General features: G+C 46.0%; 1 protein-coding gene across 3 annotated transcripts in view; it reads right to left on the bottom strand.

Annotated features, from left to right (window-relative positions):
• MYH10 (myosin, heavy chain 10, non-muscle) overlaps nt 1-15,985 on the bottom strand; it is a 90,845-nt gene extending 74,860 nt beyond the window's left edge. For 2 of the 3 annotated variants that reach the window (XM_010015919.1, XM_010015920.1), the window contains exons 1-2: nt 15,604-15,948; nt 3,764-3,920 (exon numbers count right to left, since the gene is read on the bottom strand). In XM_010015919.1, coding sequence (XP_010014221.1) covers nt 3,764-3,920; nt 15,604-15,948 — 502 coding nt within the window. Of the gene's footprint in view, nt 1-3,763; nt 3,921-15,603 lie in introns of all 3 variants that reach the window. The other variant, XM_010015918.1, reaches the window with a different exon arrangement.
• Nucleotides 15,986-16,207: the final 222 nt, after the last annotated feature.

Raw genomic sequence — 16,207 nt, 5'->3', positions numbered from 1 at the left:
TCTCAAGTAAAGGTATGAAAACACAAACATGCTGCGTAAGTTTACTCACTGTGCCTGATTACCTGCACAGGAAGTCTGTGTTTTAAGATATCAGGGTGCTCAGTCACAGCTCAGGTCCTGTTAAATCCTGTGAACATGCCTAGCAAGCACCAAGAAAATCACTAGTTTGTGATCACCTACAAGGCAAGTAAATGTGTTCAAACTGGACAAGGTACCACTGCACAGGCCCAGGAAACAGCCACTTCATTGACCTGAATTAGTGGCCAAGATATTTCTACAAGGGGACAGTCACGTTATCCAAAGGAATTGCATTCTTATGGTTTCAAATTTCAAGTATGAATCCTAATAATTAAACGTTAGATGTCAAATACTGGAAACACAGAGTCACTCCTATCAAAAGAAATCTGTGAACATGCTGTAATAGCAATAGCATGACTTGCAATAATACTGCAAAACCTCTTTCCTACCTCACTCTCCTACCACCCCAGCTCCCAAAGCAACTACATGTGCAAAGATGGACATGAACTGGAGAAGGAGAGTTCTACAACTCGTAACTTTGTGTTAGTAACTCACCAGCAAAACCATCTCAGTCAAGGATTATGCTGTAAACAAATGTCAGCAGAGACCTCTGTCACCTTAATCTGTGATTAATCTCTGGAGCCCTCAACACAGGAGGGACGTGGAGCTGCTGGAGGGAGGCCAGAGGAGGCACGGAGCTGCTGCGAGGGCTGGAGCAGCTCTGCTCTGGAGCAAGGCTGAGAGAGCTGGGCTGGGTCAGCTGGAGAAGAGAAGGCTCCTGAAGGGGGGACCTTAGAGCAGCTCCAGTGCCTAAAGGGGCTCCAGGAAACCTGGAGACGGGCTTTGGACAAGGGCCTGTAGGGACAGGACAAGGGGAATGGCTTTAAACCCTCTTGGGCAGAAGCTCTTCCCTGTGAGGGTGCTGAGGCGCTGGCACAGGGTGCCCAGAGAAGCTATGGCTGCCCCATCCCTGGCAGTGTTCAAGGCCAGGTTGGACACAGGGGCTTAGAGCAACCTGCTCTAGCGGAAGGTGTCCCTGCCCGTGGTAGGGGTTGAAGCTGGAGGAGCTTTCAGGTCCCTTCCGACCAATCTATGATCCTCATCCAGATGGTTCTCGATCAGAGACCTACTGCTTGCCACTAGCCAAAAGTTTCTGATAAACATTTTCTGTTTCATTAGTTAAAGACTGAGTCCAGCAAAGCACAGGGCACAGCTGCAAGATTAAGGACACTTTCTGCATTATGTTCTATCGTCAGCTGGCAGGGAGATCCCAGCTCTCCCTACCAAATTCTAAGCACACTCACTTGACCTTACCACTGATAACCAGAAAATAAGCTGAATACTGTAATAATCTCTTCTTGGTAAGACAAGTACTATTTGTTGCTTAAATGACTACAAAACCCAAGTTGTAATTGCAAGTTTTATTTATACAAGAACTTCATCTCTGCTCCCTCAAGTGTCCTGTCCCTACAGCAGGCCCCATCGGGAGGCTCTGTAAGCAGAGGGACCAGCACTCAGCAGTGCTAGGCCAGAGCTCTCCACTCACCCACCAGTCACCCCCATCACCACCCATCACTGTTTCACAAGACTCTGTGAAGCCTGGATGACTACATTAAATCACCAATACAAATAGCAGGGACTCTCATACTGTACGTAAGTGCATCTCCAGAAGATGTCTGCACACCACCTTGCTCCTAAAGGAAGCAATGTCTGCAAAGATTATCATTAGCCCATCACAAGTTCAGAAGTAGCACTGTTTTCCCCTCCCTCTGGAGGTCTCTTCATCTGCTCCGGCCCAATGAGGCAAGAAGTTTGCTTAGTAAAGTAGTTGCCAAGCACAGACCTGGTTATGCCTCTTCTATTTACTCATCCTTGCCAGGGCAGTTGAAGGCAGAACATCAGGGACAGGGCACTGGCTGCCTGCAGTTGCTTATTGTAACAGAGAGTAGCTCCATGCAGGTGAAGGGCACCAGAAACACAGGTTTAATTAACCTTGAAGAAGTTACTCCCTACTGAATGGATCCTGTTGCTATCATCTATTCCTATTCCAATCGATGGCTTCATCTTTCAAATTAAGAATTCAGCACAAAAAGACACAGATTTGATACGAAATACAAACCCCCATATAGGAGTGTGACAAGAAAACAAGTGTAACCAAACATACACCATCATGTGAAAACGTTCTTCATTTCATCTTCCAAAAATAGCAACATTTGTACATGGAGCGGGATCTCCCGAAATGGAATCGGCACAAGGCTGGTGCGTGAACACACCCCGAGCACCTGCAACACAAGAGCTCTTGACATTGACTGACTGCATCAGAGGACACTGGTCGCAGCTTCCAAAGCTAGTGTGCCTTTGGAGTGGGAAGCCCTTATCCACAAACCACTTGAGACCGCCAAGAATAGACTCCTTGAAATAATCTTAAGGTTTGCTCCATTTTTCCACGTACACTTGTTATTAGGGATCCTCTCATCCCAGCTGTTAGAAGCTGCTGTTCTGGCCAGGAAGACCTAGTTTTCATTTCCTAAAACCACATAAAAACCAGAGCCCTAAACACCCACTGTGAAGCCTGACTCTTGGTGGCCCAGATTTGCTGCCCTTCCATTGCTTGCCCCTGCCTCACCCTGCTCAGAGGTGATGGTGATGGGTTTTTCTGGGCTGAAAGAGCACTCAGCAACCTCAAGTTTATGACTAAGCAGCCCTAAAGACAAAGGCACAACTGGGGAAACAAAGACTTACAGCAATTTATTTAAAGCCAGGAAATGCCTTTTTAACAATATTTACATTTAAATGATTGGTTAACCTGGTAGCAGAAGGAGTTTGCTTAGTGAAGGAGGTCAAACAGCTTCCAACCTACTTCCAGAACATCTGCAGGTCTATGGCCGAAAACACTTCCCTACCCATGCTTTTCTGGATAGAAAATGCTGGAGTTCCCCCCTCTGTCCACCAGGCACCGAGACAGGAACCAACACAGGACAGCAGGAACAGGGCTCGGCTCCCAAGCCACCATGCCAGAAGAGCTGTTGTACAAACTCAGCAGCATGTGTTTTATTTCACCACGTTTACACGATGCCAGACTCAAGAGTCTGCAGATTTGCCAGCACAACCTTGAAGCCAAAGCTGAACACACATGCCCACCATAAGCTGACCCTGTGTTCCACCACAGACGTGACCCGTGCCAGTGTGCAGGAAAAAGCCAAACAAACCTCTGAGGTTCAGCATTTCCCTGACCTCCTCTTGAACCCAAACCCCCAATTGTGTCATCTTCACTTCAGATTATTTGTCAGCTGCCAAACACCAACATTTTGATCAAGTTACAGAGACAAGTCATGCACATACTTTAGCTTTCCCTTTTCAACCACACGTTTTCATTCTTACCATCATTCACAGCCCGTGCACTCACATCTTCTGACATGGATTTTATTTCCTTTTCTTAGGGAGGAAGTATTTGCACTGCACCTGTACGTGCCACCCCCTGGCACAGTGCACTTCCTACCAGTGTTAGTTTGCTTCTGTGCCTCAGTAAGTCACACAAACATGTCAACAGGGGTCAATCTCCAAGTTACTTCTGTTCTGACAGTTCAAGGTTTTAGATCAGGGAGTTTCCCCATCCTTTAAGAACTAGAAAACATTCTGGTTGTGTTCAAGATCTCTCTGTAGTTGGATAACAAAGCTCCTGAGTTTTAGGTGCACCCCAGAGAGCTGGCATCTAACTATTCAGTACCATTTAAACAGATCTTACCTTGCAGCATGCATCTATACGCAGACTCCGAAATTGCATAAATGTGGGGTGGCATTTCATGGCGCTTCTTCCCTCTGTACATCTCGATGATGTTCTCTGAATAGATTGGGAGGTTCTTGTAAGGATTTATCACTACACAGAACAGCCCGGAATAGGTCTGAAATAAAACATACAAAAAGAGATCTCTCAGATAACAGTGATGAAATAAAGCCAGAAAGAGCAGAAAACTTCTACCCAGATTCTAGAAGATTTCTCCTAACACAGCCCTTGTGGAGTGACTCAAAGCACAGGCCACATTCAAATTACTGCTTTCTAGTTCTCTTAAAACACTTTAATTACCTGCATAAAAAGTCATTTAAAGACAATAAATGTGAGTAAACACGAAGTGAAGCATCTGATCTCTTTCCCACAGGCATTTAACTCTCCCTTGTTTGCCAGGTTACAGGATTTAGGGACATCTTTTGATGCTCAACTCCTCCAGTAAAGTGCACAAAGTTATTTTTTCATTTTTGAAGGAACCAACAACCTCCATTACTCCAGTAAATAATCTGGACAAGGAAAAAGCCTATTTCCAACCACCATTGTTTCTGCTATCCTACTATTTTCTCTTATCTGTGTGTCTCTCCTGCTCATTAGCCTCTCAGCCCCAACGCAGTCAGCTCATGGACAGGTCATTCCCCACTGCACCCATTCCGTGGTCTGCTTCTAGAGCTGACCCTCAACTGAAGGGCCCAGGACTACCATAACATCTAGAAACTCAAGAACACGTTTTACATTCCTCATCCTATTGACTCTTATTAACTTATCTTCCAATACCTAAAGGAGCTACAAGAAACCTGGAAAGGGGCTTTGGACAAGGGCCTGTAGGGACAGGACAAGGGCAATGTCTTTAACCTGCCAGAAGGGAGATTGAGATGAGCTCTGAGGCAGAAGCTCTTCCCTGTGAGGGTGCTGAGGCACTGGCACAGGGTGCCCAGAGAAGCTGTGGCTGCCCCATCCCTGGCAGCGTTCAAGGCCAGGTTGGACACAGGGGCTTGAAGCAACCTGCTCTAGTGGAAGGTGTCCCTGCCCATGGCAGGGGGTTGGAGCTGGATGAGCTTTAAAAGGTCCCTTCCAACACAAACCATTCTATGAAAAGGTTGTTCCCTGTTCTTTCCACCCCTACGAGGGGTTCTGGAAAGACAGATAGAAGGAGATACCCAAATTGAGTCAGGAGCACCATCAGTAAAGAAAAGGAACTTGGGTTTATGCCATATCTCCTGACATGAGGACATCTTACATCCTCACAGGAAAATAATCACTCTGCTTTGGTCAGATCTGCTGGGTGATCAGAGCTGCAGTGCCTCACCCAGCCAAGCAGCATGGCAATAAGGCATTTACTTCTCAAGAGAAAGGAAGCTGATGTTATCAGGGCAAGTGACCCAAGCACAAAGAACAACTCAGTCATTAACTCAAGGTAAGCAGGGCTCTGTTGGCAGCGGCACTTCCTCCTCTGCCTCTCTTCCAGCCACGTCCATACGACTGTCCTCTTGGCCACCTCAGCACCCTCAGAGTAACTCACCGGCAGCACTGAGGATGAACCTCAAAAGAATTGGTCAGGGAACTGAAGCTCTTACCAACCAAACTCACCCAAGGTCTCCAGGGATACTGTAAGTGTGAGGGGAGGAAGGACAGTTACAGGCAGGTGTGGTACAACAGACCAAGGAGCCCAGTGGCTGGGAAATACTGGATCCCCATTCCCAGCCAGCATCTTCCTGCTGCACTCACCCGAGGTCACCCACACGTATCTGTAATTATTGCCCGTGACATGAAGGCATCAAGAATGACCACAAGCCTGATTTCCATTCCACTCTGCAAATTAAGGATAACCAGAAGGATCGCTAAGCCTCCTGTGTGATCCCAGCTCAGAAGTCACTGACCAGCCCCATCTAATGAATCATCCCCCCAATAAATGAAAGAGTTTGTGGATTGCTGCGAGCAGGCACCAGCAGAAGGACTCATAGAGAGCGCTCCCAGCGCGCAGTAATGGCACAACCATTTGGTTATGCAGAGACCTCCAGGATGGCCCTGCACACCCACCCAGCAGCACTTCTGAGACTGGGCTGGTGTTCAGCCACCAGCTTTAGAGACTTGCCAGTCACCCCTGTGGGTGCTGGTCCACATCTTACTGTGACAGTGACTGACAACCAAGCCATGTGGTACACAGCATGTACCGGCTGCACGACAGCCACCCTCTCTCAATGGGCAACACCTCTGTTCTCTGCAAACTCATCTAAAGCTTTTATCAGTTGCTTTGGTCTTTTTATGGTCACAAAAGGAAGTTGCTGGGTTTTCCTTCAGAATCACTGTCCTTCCCCAGACATGAATAAACTGATCTGGTAAGTAAAAAAAACCCACTAATAAAATGTAAGTGCACAGATAAAACCAGCTCTTTGAAGAGCATCCTTCCCTCCTGCCTTAAAGCTCATCCAGCTCCAACCCCCTGCCACAGGCAGGAACACCTTCCACTAGAGCAGACTGCTCCAAGCCCCTGTGTCCAACCTGGCCTTGAACACTGCCAGGGATGCCCCATGCGCCTCCTATTCTGCAGTACATGGACTCTGCTGAAGGATCAAGCCCTGAAGAGCCACAGTAACCAGCCAGTCTGGATGAAGAACCAGACTTCATAATCTTTCAGCTGACAGACGTAGATACTTATATTAAGAACTTAAAGGCAAGTAAAGATGCTTATTCACCTTCAGCTGCAAACAAGCCAGTTGCTTGAAACACCCATGTCTGCTTTACTGCGGAACAGGACACGGACAACCTCAACCAGCACCAAGGCACACTGGAACACATGCTGCGAGGCAAAGCTCCAGAGAGTGCACTGGCACAGATTTGTTATACAAACTCTCCTTCAGGACACTAACTGTGGAGTTTGAATGTTTCCAGATGCTTACAAGCCTTTATCCAGTAATACATCATTTAGTAATTTGGATTTTGGTAAGCTGTACCAGACTGCAGAGTACAGGCTCCTGACACTGGCCTTTGAAAACAACATTATGTTCCCAGCAATAAGCAGCTTGAGATACATGCAAGTGATAGAGATATATATAAGGGAGCCATTGGCACATGGGGAGTGCATCACTTCCAGGTGGAAGCACACAGGAATTTAGGTTCTAGATTTGGGCCATGAGGTCCAGAGCAAGACAGGCTTTCATGGTCCATCTTCCCTTAAACCCTCCACTGCACGTACACCTATGGTGGTAGTATCAAAAGCCTTGTAATGATTCCTTAGATTAACAGCTCAGCTTCACAGTTCTTGTGTCAAGGAACGTGCCATTGTGACTGTTGGGTCGGTTCCTCCCACTGCAGCATCAAAAGGCCTCTTGAAATCATCACTTCAGAGCACATGAGCAAGATGCAGGTAAATCTGGAGTGTCTGTAGCTCTCAGGCTCAACAGTTCTCTCCAGTCCTTGACATATAAAGTGACGGATTTCCTCTATTACCACATCAACAATTAAGCTGAAGTAAGCATCAAGACATCACCTGAAATACAACCCAGCAGTTCCTAGCCTAGAAAGCAATGTGTGTTTTAAGCAGTATCCCATATATTATTGGAGTAAAGCACATTATCCAGATGGGTAACTTGTATCATCACAGCCTTTCCCTGTCTGGTGTCACTTCCTGAGCTTATGGACCCATGTTTCACCCTCCAAGACCAGCCTGACCTGGTTTTCTCATGTACCTTTTCCCCCTAAAAGAGGCAGTTATCCAATCATAAACTCAAGCCTTAATGAAGGGCAGGCAGCTCTTCAGCCTGAGGGGAGGACAGCGATGCTGTGGCTTGGGTAGAACACATCCTCTGCTCTGCATGGCAGCTATACCCCACACCAGCTACGACCCATCTTTCCAACAAGGGCAAGGAACCCCCTGCAGAGGACTGGGAACCTCAGCTCTGCCAGAGCCCAAGATCAAGACCATTACTCAGGGCCACTGAGGAGTAAAATCTGTGCACAAGGAGAATGAGAAAGGGAAGGAGCACAACACATACACATGCTATTAAAGAAAAAGCACAGCCCAAACATTAGAACATTTGCCTATGGGTGTTCTCTGCAGCTAGCACTGAGCACAAGTTCACCAGTTATGTATTTTCACATTTATAACCTTCAGGTTATACGTTTAAAGAGAGAAAACCCAACACTGGATCAGCCTGCTCAGGCTGCTCCAACCCTGACAGCCAGGCTCTGTCACAGCCCCCAGACAGTGGCTCTGCTGCAGCAAGTGCCAAGAGGTAAAACATGATCTGAGGTTGCACCAGAGCCAGAAGAGTATTAATACCCTTCCCCAGGTCTCCTGTAGAGCTGCATGTCAGCGCTCGCCTGCTCCACGTGTCTTAGAGTGGCCACTCCAGCCTGGGACACAGGCAGTGCCAGGGGTATCTGCAGCACAGGGCACCCCGCTGGGCACTCAAGCAGGAGCCCATAACCCCAATTATTGCACCTTTGGGTGCTGCCAAGTGACCATTTTTTACAGAAATAGAGTATTTGACAAGAACATGCACTTTTTCATACCCTGCCTGAGGGCAAGGAGGGCATCAATTGACTTCCCTGAAATCCCTTGGACATTTCAGAAAAAGTAAAACCCCACACAAGTCTCTGGACCTGTTCACGTTTATGATCCTTCCAAAAATCAGAGTTCATTTAAAAACATTTGTGTCAAAGCAGCCCTTATAGCGTGAACCCCAGCTCTTCTACCATAGCAGGTACCAGATCCAGAGACTGGTTTGTGTTAAGGAAGAGAGAAAATTAAGTAACAAACTCTGTTTCTTACACATTCTTTCAATACCAGTCTTTGACACTCAGTAATAGGAAACATTCCCCACAGGACCAGAGGGAAAATTAAAGCAATTAGACTACAGGAGCTTAGATAATAACACAGATTGTTCCAGGTTATGCTCTGGCCTCACAGGAGGCAGCAGCTTAAGAGAAGAAACAGCTCTTCAAGCACAGTTTTGTAAGAGCTTCCACCCACAGCAGGCTCTGGAACTGGGAGCTACAGCATCTCTCGTTCTTTCCCTCTTCTGCCCCAATAAAAGGAAAAGTACACCAAAAAATGCCAGTAGCACAGCACTGCAGATGAATTACAGGGGTAATACTTGTAATTATCAACATATACCTGCTGAAGGACATTTAACTGCACTAGTAAGCATGTTTTCTACTTGACTGGTAGAAAGAAAACCCAGTAGGCAGGTACATGGAGTACAACCAGGAGCAGCAAGGCTCCAGGAGTGCTGTCTTACTTTGAAAAGGTCTGTGCTAAAAAGTAAGCAGAGGAGTGGGGAGAGAAGACACTGGGGTTCAGAGGACTTGGAAGTTGAACCTCACCCTTTCCTCAAGAGCTTCACCACCTTTTTGTCCTTCCTCAAGGAAGAGCAGAACCAGTCACCTCCAGCTTGACTTCACCTACACACTCCCCTCTTACAGCACACATTCCCCCTGACACTTTCTAGTTCAGTAGGCACAGAGCACCCAAGGATCATCCCACGTACAGCCACAGCAAGGCAAGAGGTCACCTGGATCCTGACAAGGGTTAATAGAAGCCCAGCGGGTGAGAAATTCTGCCAATTTTAATCCTTTTGACTGACTGAGGTCAGGAGGCAGTTAACTACAACTGCAGTGATTTATGGAGGTACTGGTAAGTGACATGCAATCAACTGTGGGCAATGGACATCCCCCAGGAGAGCTGGGATGAGAACAGATGTGGCAACACTCACACTTTTTCCATGGATTTCTATAAAGCCCACGGGATTTTTAATATCTTTGGTTTTACTGTGGCTTAATTATACCTGATGTCTGAGGGAGCAATTCCTGCATCCCATCCTACTGCACTGGCCACAGGAATGGGAACTGCTGGCTGCACAAGGCACACTTTTAGGCCCATGGTACCCGATTATCTGGTCAAGCTGAAAGAGGACTCAAACTTTTATAGACCCCATTGAGCAGGAATATACCATTTACCCAGGAGCTTTTCAGATCATACTCTGCACTCACCAGTCAGAGCATTAAAGTACAACCATCTGTAACTCAGGTGTTCCACTGCTCTGGAGAAGCAGTAATGTGAGTCAAAGCTCTGCAGGACCCACACTGTTTGCTAGTGCCCTGAGCCAGAAACCCAGCTTGGATGAACAAAATACTGCTGTTAGCAAGATGAGCGTAAGGCCACGTTTGTACAGAGTATATACAGGCATATCAACATTTTCAACACGCTTTCCAAGGGAAACAGAAGGGTCTTTCTTGCCATCTACAGAATTACTGACACAAAAGCAGAGCTTTAAATTGCTGGGAGAATTGTCACCTAACCCTGACTTCAAAGTAATAACAGTCATTAGCTTATTCACTGCAATTCCAGCCAGTGTCTGCGATACCAAGTTCCTTTCCATTTAAGTAGAAATGAGATATTTACATTCCTGATCTATGCAACTAGTTACGTTTTGATTAACTGAAATGCTTTTAATAAACTTCAAAATTGAAAATGCCAAGAAATTTCTACCCAGATGCTGCCTCACAAAGCACTGAAACACTATTTGGAGTGCTCAGGAATCCTCCTGACCACTTGGCTTTTTGCAGCTCTAGCAGTGGTACAGCACATGTCAACATTTACAAGAGCTCAAAAAGAGAGAATCACCTTGCTCTGAAGTGGAAGAAAAGGGCTCAGACCACATTCTAACTGGCCACGCTCTCTTCCAAGTGCAGAGAAAACTAAATGGTAAAACCCAACTTAAATCCTTCAAAATACTGGCAGTTCTTTCCTTCCAATCAGCTATAGGACTCAAATTGAGCAGTAAACTTGGAGTAGAAGCCTGATTTTGCACGTAACTGACATGCCTATATATAAGCTTTCCAAACAGACACTAATACCTTGTTGGTATTGAAGTGCAGAGAGATCAAGATGGAGAAAATGCTTCTTCCTACACCAGAAACTCCTTTGCAGCTTCCAGACCTTTTTGCAGCTCTCCATGGCAGCACTTCAGTACTTCTCCCCTCCAGATTGTCAAGAGCAGCATCTACCCTCCTAGCACTTTACTTTCAGACTAAATCTTCCTCCCGTTTATCACCTTCCCTCACTCCCACCCCTGCCCACTAACACCGCAGACCCATTTCAAGTGGCTCTCTTTTCCCAGGAGACAGCTAGAGCCCAGCCAGCCAAAGGCACCTCTTCAGCTGGGATTCACACTCCCCAAGAGCAAACTGAGCCCACAAACCTCTGCATCGTGAACAAAACGTCTACAGCTCACAGCACAGTGGCTTAAAAATCAAAGTCAGGGCTCTCCTACATTCAGACGCTATATTGGACCATGAAAGATTTGAAACCTGGTAGGTGAGAAATCCCAAATCCCATGAAGTGGCAAGGGGGAGAATTAGAGGCAGTAACCTTGCCTATCGCAGCTTGCCACAAAGCATTAAGGCAACAGTGGTCTTGAGACTTTGTGGCATTCAAGGCTGACGGACCTTCTTTCCAGTGGGTGTCTCCCTTTCATTGTGTGACTCAAATATGAAACCATATTTTGCTGACATGACTTAAGCAGAACCCAACATCTAGGGTTGATATCCAGAAGCTTTCACAATGGCATTTTATATGCAGGGCTTTTAACAATAAAGCTGCTTCTTCACTCTGGCTGCAGACCTCAGTGGAGACCCAAAACCTCTAACAACCATACTCCCTTCTTAAAGCAATGCCCCCAGAGAGAGAGCTGGAACCCAGTTCATCACAGCATAAGGATACAATAGAACCACCACAAAACCAGTCTGAGCAAAGTCATGTTTCTTCCATGTCTTCAAAGGACCTCCTAAGCCCTTGGGCATTCCTCCTGGGTACCCTTACAATGAACTACCTCCAGTTTCTGATCTACTGCTACGAAGGATATTACTCAATACACTGAAGTACTGTTCATGCTGTATTAGTGTTAACCTCTCTACAGCAGAGCAGGCAGTAGAGTGAAGTCCTAGATGAAGCTGAAGAATTGACAGTTCACAAGCATTTAAAGTAACAAGCCCACGAGAAGCTGCCACTAGAGCAAGACATGAGACATCAATTTAGAGTATTAGTGACTCAAACAACACATCCCTGCCATTAGAAATGGTATCCCTAGAAAAGCACAGCATTTGGAAAATTTCAGCCATGAAACACAGGGAAGAGTGAAAACTCCTACCAAAGTTGGAAGTGATGAGAAAAGTAATGAAAAAAGCCTGCTGTAGATGGCTGCACCTTCACAGAATCAACACTTGCCCTTGACAAAACCAAGCCACAAACACGAGCAAAGACCATCTCAGGGACTCAGGTTCTGCAGTAGCATGTTTAGTAATTGACAGGTAAACGAGAAAAGCCTGAGTGCAAGATGATCTTAAGGTCCTTTCCGACCCTAACTAGTCTATGATCTATGACAGATTTCCCATTCTCAGGGATCAACATCTATATATGTATTTATACTTTAAATGAATTTGCAACAATATTACAGCTTCCCTAGGAAAGAATTCCGTTTTAACACATTCTTCAGTTACATTCAAAATAAAGCTTGTGGCAAGAGATGGAATAAGTGATGTTAAAGAAAGGAAGTTATTTCATCTCCAAAGCAAAACCGGGATCACTATATTTTACACTCCAGCCATTCTTCCCAGCGGTTCTTGTCCAAGTCCTGACCTGAGCTGTCAAGAAGAGAACAGAAATAAAGATAGGTCCCAGCATGGACATCGTGCTTTACAAGCCACTGCTCTTCCCCATTCACCACCACAGCACAGCAATAACGCAACTGGGAGCCCAGGATCATGCCCCTTGGTGGACGTTGGAAATGCTGGAAGTTCCAGAAGCTCCTCGCCATCCCTACTTAGATGTGACATGAAACTCTGGATGAAATGAACATTGTTGCCCAGGTCATGCCAATGGCACTGGCCAGCTTTAGTCAGCCCTCCCTGTTCCTCCAGCAGCGTCATCTTGGAGAGGTAGATTACAGACAGATGACAAGACCCACTGCCCAAACCCCTCAACTTGTTTGTTTCCTTTCTAGGGATTGAAAGGAAACATGTATCTCCTTCAGTTACCAGCCTTTCCTCTTTACTGCCTAGAAAGGCAAGGCTGTGTGCTGCCTGCTGGGAATTAAAGGAAACCAAGTTGGATTCGCCATCTCCATCTTAACTACTTGAGATCAACATCAAACTACAGGATTTCAGATGGGTTATTTTGGGAGTACTATCTGGAAACCAAGCCACAGAATCATAAGAATCAGCTGGGTTGGAAAAGACCTTTAAGTTCATCCAGTCCAACCTTTCCCCAGCACTGCCAAGGCCACCACTAACCCCTGGCAGAGGCCTCGGCAACACGGGGTGTGAACACTTGCAGGGACGGTGACTCCAGCACTGCCCTGGGCAGCCTGTTCCAATGCCTGAGCACCCTCTGGGCAAGGAATTGTTCCTCAGCTCCATCTAAACCTCCCCTGGTGCAGCTTGAGGCCATTTCCTCTTGTCCCATCCCTTGTTCCTTGGCAGCAGAGACCAGCCCCCTCCTAGCTCCATCCTCCTGTCAGGCAGTTGTAGAGAGTGGTAAGGTCCCCCCTGAGCCTTCTCTTCTCCAGACTAAACCCTCCAGGTCCCTCAGCTGTTCCTCATCACACTTGTGCTCCAGGCCCTGCACCAGCTCCAGTACCCTTCTCTGATAATACCTTTAAACCAAGTCTTGTTCACTTCACCAGCTCAGTGAGCTCAGGTCTTTTCCTTAGCCAAGTGAACATCAGCAGGATGCACAGGCAGCAGCACTGCTTTGGGATGTGCAGGCAATGCCACAGTTGAGTTCAGGGATCCCCCAAGATCCCTACCAGAGCTGCACTAAAACCCCACCAGCTCAAGTTCTTGATGAAGCTTCTCCCTGTGGCCTCTTGATCTTTGCCAGCATCTGCCTCCAACCTAACAGCACTTGTAACTGCTTCCTGCCCCTTCTTCAAAACCTCAGCTTTTAATTGCAAACAAGAAGCCATTATTACTGCTGCACAGAAACATTATTCTCGGTAACAGCAGCACCCTCCAGCAATGTTCCTGTCACTCAGACCCCCAGTTAAGGCCAACAAATCCATTAGCTTCTTGATCCCAACCAACTTTTTCCAGCCCAGGGGCAGGGGAGGACATCAGTAATACACTGGGGCAGTATCCTCCCTCTGTGACAGCTGTATGGTGACACCAAGGCGTCAAGTTTGAGAGTCTGTCTCAACAGTTAAAGAACAAAAGCAGAAAATGCCTTTTGGGAAGTGAGGGCAGGAAGAAATAAGATGTCACCTGAACACCACATATAGGATAACCCACTCCTGCACACAGGGGAGGGGTTTCATGTCTCAGTCACCCGGATTGACACAATGCTGCTGCAAACCCTGGGTATGTAGAAGGGGGACAGTTCTCAGCATCCTCCTCCAGAAGGACTTGTGGCAATATTTACTGCACAGTGTCCCCAGATTCGAGCTTGCTTTGACATTTGCAGCCTTCAGCTTATAACCTTCATCATGAAATACAGTTATAATAGTTGTAATGAATTTCATAACAACTTGCATTATTATTGATACATATACTCAACACTTTTGACCTATCAACTTGTTTACTTTTAGTTTTCAATCCAGTCCTTACTAATAACCCCATTAGCTTACTCATAAGCTGACAGGAAGCGTTCCAGAAGTGTTTCTTTGCTGAGCTCTGCTTTAAGGGTCTTGAGAGAAGGCCTTGGCAGGGCAAAAACCCCAAACCCATAAAGCAAACTGACCAAAAAATCACAAATATCAAGAACATTTTGAAGCTGCACATAATTGTTAAGAGGTCCAAACATCACCAAGGGCCAAGCAAAGATGGTACCCCAGGAACAGACAGAGGGGAAAAGAGTCAACTAACTAGTGGGACTAAATCAAATGAGTTTAAGCTTTGGAACAAGTGTTTATTAAAATGAGCCAAGCATTTAAGCAGATGTTCCAGTTTCTTTTAAGATAGAAAGTCTGCTTGTAGCTCTCACTGATGCTCTGACTCAACGAGTCACTATGCAACTGCTTTGCCAAGAGCCAAGGAGCAGCTCTGGACTATTCAGCACAGACACTCATTTAACATTGTCCAAGGAAGGGACGGAGTCAAAAGCAGCATCAACGGTGTTGCCATCCCTGGCTCCATGGAAAGATGGTGATAAAGCAGATGTTACAATTAGTACTTCAAAATCACACATAAAAAAGCAAGCTTTATCTTATTGGTTTATTTTAAGCACTTGAACACATTCTTTCCTGGCCCGCTAGGTTGATATTAGATTCCAAAAAGACATTTTGCATTCCTAGCACTCTCCAACTTCAGCTGTTAAATAACAGCAGAGCCTCTTATTATCATTTTTAATATGCAGCAAGTTAAAACAAGACATATGCTTATTCATACAAGCAATTAAACAAGAGTCATTCAGCAAAGTCGGGTTTCGTAATCTCTCCTCAGCTCGAACAAGCCATTTGATACTATTCACTGTATCAGTTGAACGTGTCTGAGACAAGCGCTCTAACAAGCACCATGAGCTCAGCACCCAGAGTTGCCATTTCACATTCTATTTTTGAAAGATGCTGGCAGAATTATTTCCATAGAGGAATTTTTTATTATTTGTTTTATGACAACAGAGTTCTTGACCTGTACACAGCATGGAAAAAGACCCTGGACTAATCTAGACACCAGGGGCATGAGTGCTTAGGCTATCAACATGAGAGACAAGACCCACTTCCTCTGGTCCAAGTAGGTAAAGGAATGGGAATCATTCCAGTTCAGCTGAATTAACACCCATAATGAATCTAATAATTAGTACTTACATAGATGAGCCCAGAGTAATACCGATCCTTTAAATTATGCAATACAGAGGCTTCATTTAAACAGGTTAATTCTGCCATGTCTTCCACTTTGGAGAACTTGGGAGGATTCATCTTCTGAATATCATCTTTATTGACTAGTGCTTTCTTGCCATTCTCTGCCAGTTCGACCAACACTTCATCCCCTTTCTCCTCCTTGATGCTGGCTGCCTCAAACCCATGGCGCTCGGAAGGGATCCACACCAGCTTTTTAGCAGTCCAGTCAGCCTGGGTGGCAGGGTTGTAGATTACAGCCCTGTCCACAAAGAGGTATCTCTCCGGATCTTCCTGTCCAGACCTCTGTGCCATGGTCGGAAGGGAAGGTATACACTACCAGTTACCCTGTAAATTGGAGAGGGAAAAAGCAAACGGAGTGTTACATACCATATTGTTATCAACGACATGACTGAAGCTATGGCACATCAATTAAGTGATCTATCACCAAGCATCATTCGTTTCTTCCATAGTCCGAAGAAGTTGCTATACTACTGAGAACCCCTATTCACAGAGCAGCCCTACAAATAAACCAGCTGCCACACAAAAGATAAAATGACCTGTCCAGGATAAC

This window comes from Nestor notabilis, unplaced genomic scaffold, assembly GCF_000696875.1.
Source record: "Nestor notabilis isolate BGI_N333 unplaced genomic scaffold, ASM69687v1 scaffold4586, whole genome shotgun sequence".
In the NCBI taxonomy this organism is placed as follows: Eukaryota; Metazoa; Chordata; class Aves; order Psittaciformes; family Psittacidae; genus Nestor; species Nestor notabilis.
The sequence above is the reverse complement of the archived record's forward strand: the minus strand, read 5'-3'. Positions and strand labels throughout refer to the sequence as shown.